Source organism: Lonchura striata, chromosome 10, assembly GCF_050655825.1.
Source record: "Lonchura striata isolate lonStrDom1 chromosome 10, ASM5065582v1, whole genome shotgun sequence".
NCBI classification, from domain to species: Eukaryota; Metazoa; Chordata; class Aves; order Passeriformes; family Estrildidae; genus Lonchura; species Lonchura striata.
Window position 1 is genome coordinate 15,523,323 of NC_140712.1, and position 20,954 is coordinate 15,544,276.

Below are 20,954 nucleotides of genomic sequence, written 5' to 3' on the forward strand. Positions count from 1 at the left end.
ATCTTTTTAGCTGCCTTCAGTTACAGGCATTATTTCAACAGAATATAATTAGCAAAATTGCTTCTTGCATTTTTAGAGAACATAATAGTTCCAGTTACTTAGACAAAAAAAATTAGAATAAAACTAGCTAGCTAAAGAATTATCTGTTAAAAGCACAGATATAAATTAAACTCATTTTTGATTTGTGGCTCAGTAAATCCAGAAAGAATAAATCTTCAGGACAAAACCTCTCAGTATGAAAATCATCATAACATCTGTGAGGTCTCACAACACCACAGCGCTTTTATGAAGCCAATATCCAAATTAAAAGGCTTAACTTGGGCACTGAGGATTTTGGGGCCATCTCCAGAGGTCTATTAACCTTTCAAGACACTGAATAAACACTCATACACAAGTGACAGGAACTGAGAGGACCCTGAACTAATCCTCCATAGGTAAGGTTACTTATTGGAAAAAACCAAGTTGAGGCACATGTGTATGAAACTGGTGGTGTAACTGATCATTGCAGAGTTTTTTTCTGAGAAAGCATTTAAAGGGGATCCATAAATCTGCACCTCAGTAACGTTACCACAGCCTCCCATTTGCAAAGGTGTGAATTCAAACTCTGCAAACGGGAAAAAATACTTGTACTCTGTGGGCAGCCAGTACCTCTCCCACCCTTGTGACAAATGAAGCTGGATCAGCACGTGAACAGCCCCCCAAAGCCATCCTATTGCTCTGGATTGGTTAAAAATTACATCCTCTGTATTCACCCCAGCTCCAGTGGAGTTAATATTTCCAGCACAGCCTCCTCTGTGGCACAATGCTGGCATTGTAATATTTCACTGAGAAATGCCATTGTAAATTGAAAGTGTAAACCCTGGAGTGGAGAGAGCAGGTCCCAGGAGCAGGAGCACGTTCCCTCCTCCCCTGCAGTCTCCATCCTGGCACAGACCAAGGGCACAAGGGGATGACCAGGATGCAGTTCTGGATCATGTCATGCCTGCATGGACCAAGGTCTACCCATGCAGCTGGCCTTGGGAAGGAATTTACTTTGCCTTTATAAGCAGAAAATTCCTTCAATGCAGCAGTGGAATCTTTATATCTTTACTTTTAATCCTTTGTATTTCTGCATGGCAGAAGGCTGGGGGTGCTTTGAGGTTGTATGGGCTATTTCATGTCTATTTACAAAATGAAGAGAGTAAATGTCAGTGTATATGATCAAAACACACCGTACCTACAAATAGAAGACTGGAGTGAAAGACAACGAGTGTGCATGTAAAACCCACTGACACCACCAGGGCAGCATCTTTATGACTTTTTCTCCTCCCATGCTATAGGAATTTGCATGGCTGATGAGGATACCTTCACACAAAGCAATCTGAAAAGCTGATTTCAATCAGTGGCGTAATCAAAGCCTCAGTATTGCAAAATAATATGATTAAACACTCCATTATTTCAAACATCACAGCACTAAGCAAATCCTTGGAGGGGAGTGCTTTTGTGCACTAATCCATGCATGTAATTATCGATATGCTTTCCCATGCCCTATTCAAATGCTCTCCCCTGAGGCTTTTCTTCCACTTACACTAGGGGAGAAAAAAAAAAAAGCCAATCAGTTCAGTTTAAAGAACAAGTTGTATAACTCTTTTTGATCTACTGCCTGAAGGATCAAATAAGGAATTCTACCAGCTGTAAGGTCAGAAGCAAACGACAGGGCTCTGCTTGTGCCAGTGGCCAGCAGCACGGGCAGGACACGGCTGTGCCCTGTGCTGGGACACACTCCTGGGGCAGCAGCCCTCAGCTCTGAGCACTCCACGAGACTGCAAGGAAAAGGGTGCCAACAGATGGCTTAACACAAGGCTGCATGTCTTCAATGAAACTTAAGGACGTAAAAATTAAAAGCAATTAAAGGATAAGCAATTTGCTCTGTGAGAGATTAGGAAGATGCACAGCAATGCCCACACCGGGTTTTCAGTGCAGGTGTTGACTTGCCCGTGCTGAGAACACCACCAGGCTGGCAACAGCACTGCCATGTTTCAATGGGCTTGAAATTACCTGCCTCCTGCTAGAGCAAATCATCCAAAAGATAAAAATCACCAAATATGGTCAAGAGCACCAAAGACAGTGTATTAAAAACAGGCAGGAGAGGTTCCAGTGCAAGCACAGCTCTGTGCTGGCCAAGGGCAAGGTGCTGGGCACAAAGAGGCACGGCTAGAGCCAGCCTCAGCCCCCACCCAAAGCAGCTGAGAGCACACAACCTGAAAAGAAGCAGATTCCCATTTTCTGGTGATTTTAATAGACCAATAATCTATAATTAATAGAATTATCAGGAGAGTGCAGGCAGGCAGCAGCTCTCTCGGAACTGGGGGACACAGCTCCTGGCACCCATGGATTTCCCAGTAGCCAATAAGAGAAGGGGATGACACATTTCTTCTGCTGCAAGTTAAAAATACAAAGGAAATTTCAAACATTTAGAAGCTAACATTATTCACTTTGATCTTTAAAAATATAACACCATCTGTAGCCGTCAGATTTACAGTACAGATCTCAGATATGCACATTGTTTGTTGGTATAAAAAGCTGTCAGCAGCCTCGGTGCAAAAGTGAGGATCCTCTGGTAACCTCCTGAGCTTCAGAGAGAACTACTAACCTGAAAAACTTAGCCATCAGGTTATTCATGAGCAACACAGTATCCACAAAAGAAAAAAACACCACTTCCCTTGCCAAAAACACCCCAAAACTAAATTCCTGCCACCTGCTTACACTGCAAAGTGTATATATTTGCAGGTAATATTGGGGAGAATTTACCCCAGACCTGCCTGAACCCCAACAGCCACCTATTTCTGATCCCTACAGACCTGTTCCCTGGCACTTCTGATTTCTGCATGTCAATGCCTCCAACCTTGTAGGTTATACACAGGTTATACAAAATGTGAGGTATGAAAGGATTTAATTTTGAGTATCAGCATTTTTTGTGCTATGCAGGTCCCATAACTACAGTTAAAAAGAAAATATGCCAAAAAAATTGTATTTTCCTGTCAGCAGAGTCTCAAAAATTAGTGTGGGCTGGCTGAAAATTTGTAGAATAAACAAAACGTGGCACACATGCCTTTTATAAACTTATTATGCAAGATGAGTTTGGGTAATATGTAAAACCAAATAAAACATTCAAATTATTTTCTCGATATGCATTAGCTATTCCAAATTTAACCCCAGTTTTAAGGAGGTGACAGTCCTGAGGGGCCAGGCTGGGACACAGGCCAGGGGAGAGATTGGCAAGCACAGTCAAAAGTCAAACTCTTAAAATGTCAGATCATTAATAGTTTTAAAACCAAAAGGCCTTGACCTTTCAAAAAATATATTCACTCTGCTGAAAAACTCTCTTCTCACTTTTCTGAAGTCAAACAAGAAACCTTGGAAATTAATTCTTACCTGTGTGATGCTAATAATGACTTTTCTCATGTTTGTAGTATTCGGCTTCTTATGCCTCAGAAATTAACACAACAGGAGAGAGGACACAGTATTTTTTTTGCCTGTGATATACTCTGTCCTGCTGATACTTTTTGATTGAAAGACTGCACTTAAATCTGGTTTTGCCTTATGAAATTAAGGTCTACTAGACATAAAAAAATCCAATTAGTGCTACAAAAATTAAGGCATACTATTTCCTCGGTGTCATTTACACTAATAGAGACTTTTTTCCTTTCTGTCAAGGGTGAAGGACACAGCTGAATGATGAGATTTTTTCCATCTCATTTATATATTGATGTAATAAGGGCAGACAGGTAGGCCCATGCAAGTGCTGATTCTGTCAGCAGCCCAAGTTGCCAGGACTGTGAATATTGTCACTTATAGATTGATAAATGGACTACATGGACTAATTGTATTCCAGCCTCTCTGGACAGATGGCAAATCTTACAGCCATATGGTGATTATTTCCACTGAGCTGAAAGTATATTAACACTTACCAAATGTTTAAAATGATGAGATGATCTAAAATAATTTTTCTGTGAACGTGGATAAAAACAAAGGGCTGGGCTGGGCTCCCTGGCAGGGCTCCCTCCGTGCAGCTCCAGGGCCTGCGGGGTATCGATGCTGTGTGCTGGGCTGGGCTGAGCCCAGGGCTCTGGCAGCTCTGCCTGCTCATCCCAGCTCATCCCTGCTCATCCCAGCTGCCCTGCACAGCCCCTGCTCAGTGCCATCCCTGCCAGCTGCCCTAGGAGCTGGCGGCACTGACACGTGCACTGCCTTCTCCTGGTGTTTCCCATTCCTCCTCTTCTCTCTGGCTGAAGAGATACTGAAGTTATTGTCCTACTTCTGAGGGTAGCCATATACCCAGCCCTGCCCCCTGAAAATCCAGTGGAGGACTGCCCAAACCCTGAACACAGGATCTCTGGAGTAGGACTGACACAGCAATGGGCACCTGCAGCCCAAAAAGCCAACCACACTCTGGGTAACATCCCCAGAACAGGGCAAGGGAGGTGATCCTGGCCCTCCACCCACTCTCGTGAGACCCACCTGGACTGATCCAGGTCTGGGCCCCCCAATGTAAGAAGGATGTGAAGCTGTTGGAGTGAGTCCAGAGGAGGACACAGAGATGATGAGAGGGATGGAACACCTCTCATCTGGAGACAGGCTGGGAGAGTTGGGTTTTCAGCCTTTCAGTACCTAGAGGGGCTACAAGAGAGCTGGAGAAGGATTCTTTACAAGGACATGTAGTGAAAGAACAAGGGGGAATGGCTTTAAACTGAAAGAGGGCAAGTTTAAATTAGATAGGGAGAAATTCTTCCCTGTGAGGATGGTGAGACACTGGCATAGGTTGCCCAGAGAGGCTGTGGATGCCAAATCCCTGAAAGTCTTCAAGGCCAGGCTGGATGAGTCTTTGAGCAACCTTGTCTAGTAGAAGGTGTCCCTGCCAGGACAGAGAAGTTAGAAGTAGATCTTTAAAGTGCTTTCCAACCCAAACCATTCTGTGATTATACATGAAATAATGCATTTTGCTATCCCCATGTGTGCTCCCAAAAGAGAAATCAACTCTTTTCTTTGGGAGGGGATAGAACTGTGCCCCAGCAATCCTGTGTAACAAACCAAAGCAGCTGAACAGTGACCAGAGGCTCACCCTGCTTGCTGGATCCCCACTAGGAAGTTCTGCAGCACTGAGCAGTACTGGGTGGCTCAGAGGTTCCCCAGCTGCAGGTGGAACACACCAGGCTGGAACACATCCATGTGAATTATGCAGCAGTGAATTCATCCTTCAGAACAATGGGAGAAGACACACAGGAGACCTGATCCTCTTCTGCTCTAAGTGACTGCTTATTTATACCAAACAAATGTGAGCAAAATCAGCCCAAATTCTCCACAGATGTTTATGCTGGAATAATAAACCCATATCACACAAGTTAAATGAGTTTTTGCTTTGCTTTCAGAACAAAATTCTGAACGTTTGTTTTAAAATAGGATTGAAAATAACATTTTGTGTTCTGCAGGAATTTGTTTTGCATGCACTTTGATGATAGGAAAGTCCTTGCTAGTGGAAACAGCCACCTCCCTTGCTGGGTGTAAAAAAAGTTCACGTATCAGTTTCCCTTATTTGCCATAAGTAAAATACAGCAAGTCAAGAGCTAGAAATTGCACTCTTCATAGTCCCTGTGATCTAAAATTAATGTCTGGTGTTGGTATGCAGAAGGATCAAGTACTTGCTCACCCACTGAGGACAAGGTGCCAACTGGTGAGAAATTCTTACTATGCTTTTCACACATTCACACTTTAGCACCCGAAGTATTAAACCAACTTCATTTTTAAGGCCTCTTTTGCAGGTCTCACTAAACACGGGGTTTTTCAGGAAGCTTTACTACCCCTGAAAGGCAGCAAAAGAATGTATCAGTGGCCCATTTCTGCCTAGACAAGGCAGACTAGCCCTGTGTTTTTCCATGTGCCTGCCAGCCAACACTGACCCGGGGCTGGAGCTGCTGCCACCCTGGGCTCTGGCCAGGCTGTCCCCCCAGGCAGCAGCTCCAACGTCACTACAGGGGAAGGAGAAGTGCCAAAAAGGAGATGGAAAGAGGGAAAAAGTAACTTAACTCCAAGGTGCAAAGTCTAACTCATGGAAATCAGCTGCTCTTTAGTGGAATAACAGCACTGAACCATCCCAAATCCTTCCTAGCAGTTGGATGTCTATTTTATCTTCTGGCCAATAATTCAGAGGTCATCCTGCAAAGCAGCTGATGAGCCTAAACTCTTTCCAGTACAACCTCATGTCACTTGTGCTAATTTAACAGCTATTGGGAAGGGTGTTGGAGATCTCTGCAATATTACTTTGGTATTTCACAAGAGATGCTGTAGAGTTGCACAATATTGCTCTCCCTCCAAAGGACAAGGATGCCAATTCATAAGGCAGGGAGGAAAGACCACGGAATGCAAAGTGGATTAGATATTTTGATTCCTTTCCAAACTCTAAGCTTAAAATATAAAAAACTTTGGCAATTTCTCCCCCATAGAATTTGAAATGCTAATTTCTAACTCAATGGAGAAAAGTTCTTGCAAGGATCTGAACAATACATATGAAGGATTATTACTCTGCAGCTGAGAAATTCAGAACAGACCTTCCCTGTGGAGGAAAAAGCAGGTAACCACAACCACAGGAGAGGTGTTTACCCCAGGCTTAGGTCCAGCTGATGAAGGAAGCTGTCCCTAAAGCCCTCTGCAAAACCACAGCCTTTGCAGAAAAGTCTGGGGAGGAAAAGCAGGGCAAGACAGATTGCTAGGACCATCAGGCTGCACAATATCACATCCTTGAAAGCTGATGCATCTCCCATAATATGCAATTTTGAAGATCTCAGAAAACACATACTCAGAACCTTCTGACTGAGGAAAGTCTTGGAGGATCACATGGAAACTTTAAAGACATTATTTGTCCTTTGGAGCTCTCAAAAGACAAAGTGGAATTTCTCATTGTGCACAAATACCCATTTTCCTGCTCCAAAGCACACAAGAAGGTGAAAGAGGCACAGAGGGGAAGGAATTTCCCCAGGGAAACATGGACACAGACACGCTTCTGGATCTGCATGGGAGATGAGCAGCTTCCCATCCACCCCAAATAACTAAACCAACAATTCCCTCACTGGAGCGTGGGATCTGGTCCCTGCTTCACAGCTATTGTGTTTCATTGTAACTGAGATTACAGACTCAAGCTTTCAACTCCATTCCCTCGAATTTGGGTGGGTGTAGTGAAGTGACAGATCCCTGTTCTCAGTCAAGCCAGTTTCTGTTCTTTTTTAAAAGGACCATAAACCAAATTAGATGGGATTTTATGAATGAGCATTTTTAGGAGACACTTTAAATACAAGTTTATGAGAAACACCTCTATAAACAACGGGCAACAGAAAATTATCTGTATCCTGTAATGGACTATGCAAGTGACAAACAGCTGTCAAACATAAAATAATCATTAAAAGAGAGTTCTTATTCACCTGTGTGCTGTAAAATTTTAGGCAACTAAATCTCCTTCATTATTTCATAAAACAATAAATTTGTCCCTATCACAGCTGGAGGAGAGGGGATTATTATGACAATTACCAAATTTAACATAAACTGAGTACAAAGATACATTTATCTCTTCCTTTACACCCAGGGGCAACAGCTGTGCCCTTGCTGTACACTGTGCCCATGAGCATTGCCCACTTTCTGTCCTGTCTGGGCAGAAACCTCCTGACAATTTATGGGGGAGCTTTGGAGTTTTTTTATCAGGGGTTTGGACCACATGAGGGTGTAAGAAAGACTTTATGAGGACTTTACCTGGAAGGGGAGTGCATTTGTGTAGAGACCACACAAGATTTAAACTCAGCACACGTAATATTAAGGCGGGGGGGGGGGGGTGAAAAAAGGGAACTGCATATATACTATGTTAGTGTTTAAGAGAGTGGGTGAAGTGACTAGACCTCTTCCTTTGTATAAAGGTGGAAGGAGATTAAACTGACCACCTTGTAGCTCTAAAGTTATGAAATCCCACTTCCACGTCAGGACATGCTACGTAGTGGAAGAATAATCTGAACTGAAAGCTCTGGGGAAAAGTTAAGCTAATGGGGACTGACGACATCACCTTCAGGATTGGCACCACATCATCCTGCATGCCAGAAACTGCTCCATCCCAAAAGGCAGGATCCTCCAAGGGCAATTGTCATCAACTCTGCAAGCCAAATCCACCACTTGGAGGCATGGAGCAAGTTTTAAATCTGTAATTCATACGAACTCATCTGTGTGATTTGTAGGACCTGGGGTGGTTGGGTGACACAGGGACAACTAGGCTGTTTCCATCTTTGCACCAGTGTCTGAACTACCCACCAGAACAGAGCTCCTGCCTCGTCTTTAGACGCCACCATCTGTGAAATCCCTGATAAAAAGGTGTCAGACTCTCCCCACATGTCCCACGCATCCTCCAAGCAGCCCTGAGCGCTGGCCGGGGACATTCTGCACATCTCATCTCAAAGAACTTCTCCACCTTTTATCAAATGCTCTCAGTGAACATTTTCAATATCATAAAACATTGTAGGTTCCCTCAAACAACTGCAGAGAGACATTTGAGATGTGTGCCACAGATTCATAGTGGGAAGCTGCAGTACAAAAGCCTGATAAAACCAGGGAATGAAACAAAGGCAACAACAAAGTGCTGCTGTCACAGATTACAGAGCAACTCACCAACAGCAGAGAACTCGAGTCACTCATTGCAACACAATTAATATCAGGGGAGACTGCTCCTTGAAGTACTACCTTTCAAATGGAAAAGCTTTGAGTACTCCCCAGCTCTGGCTACACTGTCCTTCTTCCAGGGATAAAACAATAAGTAATTGAATTCTAAAAAATAAAATGCTCACAACTCCACATAGAAAATTAAGATCTCCCTTCAGAGCCAAGCAAGATTAAAATTTTGTATTTTTTCCCCCCAAGAAATACAGTGGTTCCCTATCTGAGGAGAATCTACTGCAAAGCATTAAGCAAACAACAAGTATTTATTCAGCAAGCACTCATACAGCACCATTTCACAGTTCCACACGGAAGGATCCCCAGTACAAGCAGAAGCAGCTTTAGGAAGAAAATATTTTACAAGCTGGCTACGCATTTTTAAACGTATTCCATAGAGGCCTTTGCTGTCTTGCTGCACTGAGGTACTAAACATTGCCTGATAAGAATGCAGTTCCAGGATTATTATTATTATTATGAAATTATTATTATTATAATGAAAATGCTAATGGGGAACAACACTGGCAGCTCTGGAGGGCTCTCCCAGGCCTCTTGATGCATAGGCAGAAAAGTGCAACTTCCACAGAAATTTTCTTTCTGAATTGCAGAAGGGTTTGAGTTTCTAAATCCTGTAGGCTGCAGTGAAACTTCCAGATGGAAAGGAAACAGTTTGTCCCTTCAGGAATTCTTACAATCTTGCATTTTGATAAGACACGTCAAATAAATAAATTCAGATCAGTGCATGGAGGAGGCAGTAAAGGAGGGTGGGGTTCCTCTAAGGGAACAGGTCTGCTCATTAAGCAGCACTCACTGCTGCTCACACCTCCATCACCCTCTTTTTCCTCATTTCCCTGTTCAAATCTGCACACTCTTGCTCCATGACAAAGCCACTGTTGTTTTGCAGCTGAAGCTCTTGCTAGCCTTCATACATGAAGCCCACAAATCCTAGAACACCTACACAGCAGAGCCTCCTGCTCCCCTATGAGTCATTAGGCAGGCTGTCCCGCTTGCTGATGTCAGCCTGCACCATCCCTTCTTCCTAAACAAATCCTAAAACGCCTCGAGCATCAATTATTTTAAAATATTGTCTTCATTTTAATCCTGACCCCAGTGGCAAAATTACAATTACCAAGCAATTCCAAGTGATGCAGAGTGTCCAACAACCTCCAATAGTTGCTACGTCAACGAGGAGTAAGCAGGCAGCTCCTCGTGTCACACATGAGCTCAGCACAGAGCATCCGAGCCGGCAGCAGCGGGCAGATCTCGCTTCCAAACAGGCAGAGAGCAGCTAGGATGTGTCACCAAAAATACAATCAAAGATCAACTGCATCATCCAATCTCATCTTGTACATTTTGCATGAGTGTGTATTACACAAGCCCTACTCACAGCATGCCTAACCTGTGCTGGGTGGTGCGTGGCTGTGGCGCAGCAGCAACCTTCCCAGATACTAATTGTCTATTCCCTGCCTAATTGCTCTTGCCATTAAAAGGGCTTCTTTAATGCTCAAGCTTAAACATTTCCTGTCTTTGTTTGAAGGCAATGCCCTTGTCACATTCTGAGGTTTAAGAACAGGATCATCAGCTATTTACAGTGTACAGCTGAATTATCAGAGAAATATAGTTGAAATACGTTCCTCTGAGCACATTTACATCCTAAAGAGCCATAACCAAAGCACAGGATAAACAAGTCACACACTGTGTTTGCAGTGCACAGAGTGCAAAAGGCGATGCAGAGCATTCAAGGTGAAAGCAGACAGATTTGACCATGTAGCAACATTAAGGAATGAGGATTTCCCCACTCTGCACACACCCTATCACAAAGTCAACAGGAAAACCAACAGCTGATTTAAAATGCTTACGCATCCCTAAGTGTACATTCATGGGTGAGGCTATTTATCTTAGGCACTGCAATAATACAGCCAAATGAATGAATAAAATGAATACACAGCACTGCAGAAAATCTAGATGCAAAACCAGGCTGATGCCCTTGCTCTTAGGTTCTCAGCAAACTCACTGTCCTCTGCCTGGTTCATGCTGGGAATATGTTTGAAGAGTTTGAGACACTTGATCACATCCTGGATCAGTGAAAAAAGTTTCAATTTAAAGGAATTGAACATCAAATAATTATTTTTAACATTTAAAAAGAATGTTTTGATTTTTAAATAATTTAAATTATGCCTTTGTTATCAGGAGACCTACTCACCATTCTCTTTTCAAATAGAAAGAAGGGCTTGAGGGACATCCCAGCTTTGTGGAGAATATTTTATTTATAAGATTTTTCTCAAGTGATAATTAAATTAACAGTGGTAATTAATTAGGTTAACAGCTGAAAGCAATGTAACTATGATGACTCTCAGCATCAAGTTTTCTTTCTGTCCACTCTTTCTACAGCACAGTCTACATGAGCAAATGCCCAAGAAATTTGCAGCAGGACACCCAAACTAGTTGTGGTACTGGAGATTTCTCCTCTCATAATTTGGTGAACTTACCTGTAGCAGACCTTATAAATTCAGTTCTGTTCATGTGCCTACAGTGCTGTGAATCCTCACAGAGTTGCGAGAGGCAAAGCCACTTGGACAAAACACTGTTACAGGTTTGTTCACTCACCTCAATACAGCCACACCAAAACTCAAAGCACACACAAAGGAGGAGGGTCATTACGAGGACCCAGCTGTTTGGTCTTTTCTACCCACCTCACCAAGCTCCCTGCCTCTCTAACCTTACATAAATAAGTTTAACATAAGCAAGGGACTACACATTACTGAGGTCAATGCAGTTTCCCCATCATTTCAGAGAATCCAAATACTGCTCCAGAACACAAAGTTCTCTGGACCTGACTTTTCCACAGATTCTTGTACAGACACCTGTATTCGTACACAGGCACAGAATTCTCCAAGTCAGAATAACATCCATTTATATCTACCCTGCAAAATGGAAACAGCTATGTCAGGAACCAAGGCTGTGAAGAATCAAGCACCCCCAGCCAGCTGCTTCAAATCCATGAGATGAACAGGCTCAGTGCCCATCAGATCTCAATCCCTTTCCTTGAAGACCAAAACCACCACCAGCTGGATATAATCTGCCTTCCTGAGCTCTGCTGGGGACCAAACTGAAGCTGCTGACCTTAAAATCTCAAAAAAAAAAGGAGTCCCTGAGCTCAGAGCACCAACTCAGCTGTGTTCAGGCACACTCTTGTCCCAGCCCTGCAGTGACATCCAGGTGCCATCCTCTGCCTGCCACTCCCAGGGTCTCCCCCTCCCTGGCAGACAGATGGCCTGGCCAAACTTTGGAGGGAGCTGGTGAGAGGCTCCCATGGATTTCAGCGGGAGCTGGACAAAAGCCAAGGTGAATTTCCTCTGCAACAACACCATTCCCTGCCACTGAGCTTCTCAGGCACAGCTTATCACCATGGTTTCTAAAGTACTGCTGGTACCAGAAAGTGAACACCCTCCAAAATTACTGTCTTCCTATAACACGAGCTGCATCATATGTTCTCCTTCATTTATCTCCTTCATTCCTTGCCTTCACATTAAGTTTTGCCTTTTACTCCCCAAATTAAGCCACGTGTTGGCTGATGGACATTGGCACTGCTGACAGCAGAAGGGAGGAGAGCAAGGCAGACTTTCCTGGTCTCTTAGATGTCAGTGCATAATAAAAACATCAAAAACATCACATGTGGCCACCCCCAGTAATACAGCCTCATGCACCTTTCCATGAATATATCACGGGGGAACAGAGTTTTGTTCAAGGCACCTATCTCCTTAAGGTTACTTCACTGCCTGATCCAGGCTTGGAAACTCGCCTTTTCCAAACTTCCTGGGGCTTGGCTCAAAGCTCACCTGGAGAGGTATGGACAGATCCAGCTGCAGGGGACTCAATTACCCCACTAGCCCTGGAGGAACCAGCAAAGAGAAAACATCTCATGTCAGCCAAAAGAAAGGTGTGCTGTGAGCTAGTTCATCATTAACCTGCATAGTACACACTTCTACATGGTTGTGCAGCTTTCTGCAATAATTCTTAACACTCAGAGGCCTGATAGTCGTTTTGACATTATTTATAAAACAGAATTAAAACACAATTTTAATGCTAGAGGGCATTTAAATCAGTTAAGTTTTAATCCAACAGATAATATAAATATCAGCTTCAGCAGTGAAGAGATTTACAGGTCTAATCTAAACTGGATACTTGCCACACACCTCATAACAAATTATTTGTAATGGATAGATAAGGAAATACAAAGATAGTAAAGAAATGAAAATAATAAAAGAATTTAGGCACAGATGAAACACCTATCCAGCACCTTCTTAAATCAGCTAATACCAAAATCTCAAGCATCCTTAGAACTGTAAATTTAACTTGGACTGCTTAAACTGAGGTCATTCTGAGCCAGACCACGGCCATTAGATAAGTAGGTGCAGCCCACTAACATCAGAGACACTTCCTTGATTGTGTCAGCCCTTGGCTTGCAAGAGACAAAGCAGGAGGTATTTTCAGACACAGATTTCTACAGCTGGAAATGTGTTGCATTGTGGTTTTCCAATAGCTGAAGTTTAAACTCTGAGAGGATTGAGGTAACAGCAGCTATCAGATATGCTTGGTAGAAGAAAGAAGTGATTTGAGAAAAGATTAATTCCCTTTAAAGTAGACATTGTCCAGCCAGATTCTTAACAGTGGCTTGACCAAAATACAGTGCTTTTCAGTCAGCAGCAACTTTCACATTGACTTTTATGGACCCTGGAGCAGACTTTTTTCTGGTAACTTTTTTACAATGTTGTTTTCATGTCCCTTGTATTACAGGCATTAGTTTTTTTAAAAAAAAAACATGTAAATTGTAAAACATTACACTACCTTGCTGACTAGTAAGTTGAACTAAACCAACAGTTTAAACAGCTCAGCTCACAGCTAATAAGCAATTTAAATAGCTTTGCTTTGCTAAGCTCAAGTAGCTGTATCAGGTTTCATAGCACGATCAGTCACTGCCAAATCCATAGGCAGCATTTAAATGAATCATTAGCAATGGTCACCCCCAGGAAAAAGAAAAAAGGAAAGTAAAAGAAAAAAATATTTTAAAAGCTAAGAATCAATTAATTGTCACAATTTCTTTGAGTACATGCCCCATATGTGACACTAAAATGTGCCCAGGACTCAAATCCCACTCAAATGCCTGGGCCAAAATATACTCATGCAAGTAAGAATGACTGAGCTCTGTGTTCTGACCACGACCTGCTTCACAAAGACACGTGAGTACAGAGCTGCCCATTTCACAGAAGGACAAGCTGGAGCATGCAGAGGTGAAGGATTTGCAGCACAGATGGAACCAGAAGCAAACTGGGAGGTTGCTCCTGTGCCATGTGTGCTAAGCCACAGCTGCAGTAATGCTATCACAAACGCACTTCCAAGTTCTCCAGATCAGAAAGGTGAATGACAAGATAATTATGTGAGACACTGGGAAAATGCATATTCACCAAACACCTTGTCTGAACTCTGTACAGAGTGCAAGAGAAGGCACAACCCACGCTGAAACCCACGGAATGAATGACACTGGGAGCTTGATCTCATGTGCACCAGTGTAAGACTGAAATTCCTGAGAAATACATTAAAGCAGTGTATTGAACTGACTAGTGAACGTGCCTGCTCCCTGTACAGGTCTGCATGATCTGACACTGCATGCAGCAGCACAGACAGGAGCACAACCAGAGCTCTCAAAAGCCTTTGCAGCCAAAGTCCTTCGCAGCTGGAACAGCTCCGGAGGCAGAGCAGGACCACACCAAGGCCAGAACTAAACTGACTGACAGAAAGGGTGGAGGAGCACTGTGACCTTCCACTCACTTCTCTCCAAGCCACAGCTAAACTGATCTACCAGAATGGAAATGGTTAAAAATGACAGCAACTAAAACATTTGCCTTTAGAGACACCCAGGTAGATCGACAGAGGCAAGTTTCCCATGGATGGATGTTTCTGATCATCCTGGACTCTGTGGGGCAGTGCTGCTCCGAACAGGTTTCAATACTTTCTCCAACCCCAAGGACAGTTTCTCTTTTATTTTCCAGTTAAACTTTGCATAATTAAGAAGCAGATGAGCCCCTGTAATCCTGAAGAGAAACGTAGGGAGATACTCACTTAGATCCTATTTCTCCCTCTGCCCCTGTATTTCTATTCAGTACTCCAGAGTATCAAATTTGGACGTGTGCATGCCATTTTAATTCATTATTTATCCATATAGCCTCACATTATATTACTTTGACAACAATTAACAAATCTATAGTGGGAATTTGGACATTTGAAAGCAGCAGAGGAAGCTCAGAAACTGGAGAACGATTCCTTGCCACACGGGGGTGAGGAGAGGCAAGGAAAAGGTGTAAGAGAACATAATAGGATAAAAATAAAGTAAATTAAATGTGTGGGTTTGGAATCCCCCAAGACATTCTGGTCGAGAGGATCTCAAACCTATAGATAGTTCAAGCCAAAGGCACAACCTTAACCTCTGTTCTCCGATATTTAGTTCACAAACTACCCTAATGCCAGCATTTGGCGTTTGTCCCCCCATACAAGTTAGAGGATAACAAAAATGAAGGACTAATTTTTGGAAAGACCAAGCTGAATTCTCCAAAAGGCTACCACATGTGGTCAGAGACTCCTGGCATATTAAAAAATGTTTAAAAGAGAAAAATATGTGCACAAATTAGGGACCACCTGGCACAATTCAGGCAAGTTTACCGTGTGCCTCCAGCAGCCAGAGCTCCGGCAGAACCGGCGCGTGGAACATGACAATGAACTCGCCGCACATCCCGCAGCTGACCGGCCAGGGACCGGCCCCGCTCCGGCCCCCGCTCCGCGGCATCCCGAGCTCCTCCCCGCTCCTTCCAGCGGGGATTTTGCCGCCGGTGCCGTTCCTCCGCGGCGTGCCCGCTCCGCCGGCGGCTCGGGCGGCAGCCAGCGATTAATTACGGTACAAAACGCGTCCAGGGCAGCGCTCACGGGGCGGCCGCGCTCGCCCCGCTCCGCACCTGCGGCGGGGCCGGCGCGGGAGGCGGCGCCCACGCGCGGCTCGGGGCGCGGTGCCCCGCGGGGCCGGGGCCCGGCGGACTCACCCCATGTCTCGGCACCTCTCGGCGGCGGCGGCGGCACCCCCGGGCGGCTCCCCGCGCTCGGCGGCCAGCGGCGGCCGCGTCCCCACTTCGCACATGCGGCCGCCCCGGCTGGCTGCGGCTGCACGGCGGCTGCACGGCGGCGAGAGCCGTCCTGCTCCTCCTCCCGCCTCCCTCCCCCCTTACATAACCTCCCTCCCGGGCGGCGGCGGCACCGAGCAGCTCCCGCGGCACCCGCCGCCCTGCCAGGCGGCAGCGCGGGGGCGGCGGGCGGGGCGGGGCCGGCCGCGCCCGGGGCTCCGCTCCCCGCCCCGGGCCCGGCCGCCGGCGCTCGGCGGGTTGTGCCGCGGTGCGCGGCCAGGAGCCGGTGGGGTGTAGGGTCTCGTCCTCACGATGCCCTCGCCGGGGCACGGCGAGCCGCCGAAGGGGACGAACGAGGCGGCAAGAAAACTTCGGGGGAAGTTGTGGGGTGTCCCCACGCGGCCCCGCCCGCGGCCGGGGAGCCTCAACGGCGAGAGGGGTGAGCCCTCCCCGGGGAGCGGCTGTCCGGGACCGGCTGTCCCGCACCGGGATGCCGCGCCGCCAGCCCCGGCTCCGCGGCGCGGGCACGGCGCGCTGGTGCCGGGGATGCGCTTCCCCCTGGAGGCGATGCCACGCCGAGGGATGCCCGGTGAACCACGAGCGGGTTCTCCCGCTGTCACGCCCTCCCCGCGTTCCGAATCCGCGCTCCCCGGGGCCGTGGGGGCGCAGCCTGCGAGCCGCGGGCTCGGCTCTGCCCTGTTCGGCCACCGGCAGGGCAGGGGCCGCACGCAGCCAGCTCCCGCCTGCTCTGCCCAGAAATGTGGGAGGTCTGCATCTCCTTTGGCTCTTCTCAGCCTCGCTCCAAGTCTGTGCCACACACCGTCCCAAAACTATGTAGGTTTCGTGAAAATAAAGGGGGACGATTCCTAAGCAGGGAAGGAAAATTGGACTAGCGTGGAAGAGCCGTGTAATGGCTACCCGGCCGCGAGGGTGACACTGGCATCTGAGCGGCAATCACAGGACACAAATCCATAGCAGAGCCGTGGACCTGCTCGTTCGAGTGTTCACAGGACTGTGTACGCAGACACACTTACTCTTTCATGGAGAAAATACGACCAATTCACACATAAAACAGGCTTTTAACTTCACCCACGCAAAGTTATAATTAATACTCTGCCACCAAGAGTGATTATTTTAATCTTTTTTTTTTTTTTTTTTTAAATCTCACGTTGATTTATCCTTTCTTTCCAAGGAAGATTAGAAGTTGTGGGAAAGGTTTTATGTTTGCTTGCTTTTACTTCATGTGTAATAACTGGGGGTGTCCCTAGTATTGCCTTGGGACATCATGAAAATCCTGAAAGAAAAACTTAGCCAGCATCCAGACTCCTTCCAGCTGTGGACAGTGGAACCCTTTTTCTGACAGACAACTATTTCCTGATGTCTGGAACACCAAAATGGAATTTCAGTCCCATGCACCCAAAGTCTTTTCCGTTGGAGGGAAAAAAGAGCGGGGGTGAATGACAGACATTTTCACAAGGCTGTAGGATGACACCTCTCCCATGTACCTGCTCTCTTTACCACGATCAGAGGGTTACTGTGGGTATTGAAGGAGACTTAACTCCTTACCTAATCACTGATGTAAAACTTCCTATGTCCTGTTCTGCCAGATGAAGGTGAGATAGCCTCTGATTTCCTCTGAGATACCCATGGCAAAAGTGACAAACCTTTCATGTTCATGATGACCTGCATCCTTGAATATTGCTTTGATGTGACCATTTTGTCTTCTAGAGGACACAGTGAGGGGTGACATTTTCTAAGGGTAAAAACAGCAGCATAGAAATCTTGTGGAAAAAACTCTCACCATGGATCTGAGCATTTTATAACATTGTTTTTACACCATTTACCTCATTTTGTTAAATCTCCGTTCATCAGAGAGAAGTTGTCTTGGTCCTCTCTAATTAGCTCATTTTGGTGAGTATCCAAAAGCTGTGTTTTATGAACCAGTGCTGCATGAGACTTTCAAGCATCTAATGGAATTGGATCAAAATGGGGTAATGCCCTCACTATGTGTCATGATGAGAATTGGCAATTGGAACTGCAGTTGCCTTAGCATTTTCTAATTTTTTAATTTTTTCCAATATTGCATTCAAGACTGTGCTCTCAACCCCATTTATAAAAATAAAGCTTAAGTTTATGGAAGCATAATTCACATGATACAAGATTTTGTATATCGCTTTTGTTCATAAGGTCTTTCCACTTCATTATTGCTCTTTGCAAAACTGTCTTCTAGGACATAGAGGGTTTTAGCCCCATTTTTCCAGTACCCTGAGACATTTTCCCTGGCAGACAACAATTTAACCCAGTTTTCTGTTCATATTTGGGGTAAGTGCAGTCCCTTCATCTGAAATTCCCACTGTCCTTCCAAATGGATGAGATACTCCTCCTTCTGAAGTGTGGCACATTGTTGTGGTCCTCTTTGCCAAAAAGAGGATGAAGCCCTGTCCCCACTTCAAGTCAATGGTAAAAGTCCCATGGATTTGAGTAAGGCCCAGATCTCATGCAAACCACTTAACAATATCAATATTGAATTTTTTTTTAATTTTTCTACAGACAGCTCCATCTTGAACATCTCAACCGTAACTGTGTCCTAGTTTGTGTATAGTTCCCATTGACTTATTTTTGTGTAATTTAATATTCCAGTTGTTTAAGGTATTTTCAGTTCTCTGGAAATGAGAACTATAAATATTCTATCACAATTAATGAGTTCTCAAGCTTCATATGTGACATGATCTTTCATTTCCGAGCTGGCTCAGGCACAGGATGTGTAAGGGAGGGTAATTCAGTCCTCATTTAGTATTCACAAGTGTGCCCTTATTGCTGTGGCACGCTTAGGAACACTTAAAATACTGAAGGCACAGGATCCCTTGGTAGGATTCAAGCTGAGGAATAAAAATATCCACATTCTGTAAATGGGTCTAACTTCTTTAGATGAGAAATTTCTTCTATTCCCACAGGCCTCCTAAAGATACAATTTTTTGATTCCTAGATACAGGGTGAATATCCTTTTCAGAAAGCTGATCTAACAATCAGGACTATGTACCCAGCATTTTGAAAAGCAAAGAGCTCACTGGGCTCTTCCTCTCTCTGTGTTTCTGTTCTCTCCTTTTGTTTGGTTTCACTATTGTTGTCTTCTGCCACTCTATTTTATTTTAGATGTAATTTTATTGCAGAATAAACCTGCTGCTCAGTCTTTTTAAACTATTACACTTCAAGGTAGATTTCTCTCTATTTCCCATGGCAGGTAGTATTAAATAAAATATTCAGTACTGTGATTTTTCTCTTTTTTCCAAGTAGACTGATAAAATCTGCATTTTTTTAATCCAGCAGGACTGTGCCATTTCCCTTTTTTTCCCCCCTTTGACAAATAACTAACCATTTTCTATCTTTAAATGTTATCCTGGAGTTTAACCAAAATAAGCTTGGGGAATTCTTGATTTTTACATTTGAAACAGAGAATTAGTTTTCTTAGTCTCCTGACAAATGGAGAGCTAATGTAATTATAATATCACTGGCTATAAAATGTTAAAGGTGAAGCAACAGAAAAAAAAGGATTTTCAATAATTATGTTGAAAATACTCTGATTTGCAGTATTTGTTTTTAAAACCTACTTAATCTAATATCTAATAAATAATTAGGACAAAAGATCTATTTGCTTAAAATAATAAACGCTCTTGTCCTTTCAATTAAAATGTTAGAGCTCACAAAAAACATGAGACTTTCAAGTTCTCCAGCAAGACATCTGATTTCTAAGAAAAAAAGTTTTTCTCTTCAGTCTCCTTCAGAAATAAGCCAGAATAATAGGATTACTTTCTGTCTCTTTAAAAGCAAAAAATAAAAGGGAAAAAGTAATTTAAAAGCAATTTAAATTGCTTTTAAATTTAAATTTAAATTTAAATTTAAATTTAAATTTAAATTTAAAATGGGTTGCATGTTATCTTATTATTCTGTGCGGTTTATTCTTATATTTACTTAGTGCCAGGAAGCACCTGTATAACTGGAGTCATAGAAGGTTCATGCCCAGTTTGTACTTCACTTTTTTTAGAGTTATCCTGTGAAAAATGCAAGTACCAAATCCAAGCAGATGTTTATGTAAATGCAAAGAGCTGTCTTTGTCACATTATGGTATATGTTGCCTTCTGAATAAAGACAAATGCAGCCAACCAAAAATAATTTAAAATAAGATCTTAAAGAGAGAAGACCTGGACATACAAAGAAAGCCAGCAAAACCAGAACGATGCCCTGCAGTCACCACCAGGACTCCAGCCTGGATGTGAGTACCCAGCAAGGAGTTGAAGGCTACAAACCTGTAAGAGGCTGTAAGAGTATAAGAGGCTGCTGGAGTAGAAGATGTTGACCACTGGCAGAGTCAGAGCAACTCTGTCAGCACTAATACACAACAGGCCAGATCCTCGAGGCTCCTTTGTACTTTGGTCTGCTAGAAATCCAGCTTGGGACACATCCAGGGGTGCACACTGAACATTTGTAGAGGTGGTGCCACACTAGGAGCAAACCTTGCTCCATTATCAGATCTTTATTTTGTACTTACTAGGTAAGAAAAAACAGATAATCCCAATTCTTCTTAATGTTTTCGTTGATGTAGACACTTTGATTATGTCCACTCTGCTGTAAAGGAAATAACTTTGGTCATCTGTATGTAGTGGGTCTTGCTGCTCTGCTCTGGAATCGTGCTGATTCGAACTGGTTTGGCAGGGGACAGACTGGGACTCTGCAGGTGATGAGTGCTGCATGTGTCCTCACAGCTTGTATTTGAGTCTATTTACTTGTTCATATGCACAAAAATACTGCTTTTTGGAGCACACATGCATAAGTGAAGATCTTCATAAAGCCGCTCAAAGGCATGTACAGATCTCCCAGATGATGAGATAGATCCTGACTTGCTCCTCAAAACTACCAAATATGTTCAATTTTTCATTTCCAATATGCAGGGCTTTGCATTTCATATGGCACTTAAGAAGCTATCAGCTTTTTCACTCAAAATTTATTTTGGGGGCTTTCTTTTTAAATCCCCAGAGAAGAAAAAAAGGTTCCATTTCATCTGCAAATACA

At 44.1% G+C, this 20,954-nt stretch overlaps 1 protein-coding gene across 4 annotated transcripts in view; it reads right to left on the reverse strand.

The window, feature by feature from the left end:
- Positions 1–15,989, reverse strand: part of HOMER2 (homer scaffold protein 2) — a 58,895-nt gene extending 42,906 nt beyond the window's left edge. The window contains exon 1 of one of the 4 annotated variants that reach the window (XM_021537553.4): positions 15,810–15,989. In XM_021537553.4, coding sequence (XP_021393228.1) covers positions 15,810–15,904 — 95 coding nt within the window. In that variant the 5' untranslated portion in view covers positions 15,905–15,989. The remainder of the gene's footprint in view (positions 1–15,809) is intronic. The other 3 variants (XM_021537554.4, XM_021537552.4, XM_085588847.1) reach the window with 3 other exon arrangements.
- Between the last annotated feature and the right edge of the window lie 4,965 nt (positions 15,990–20,954).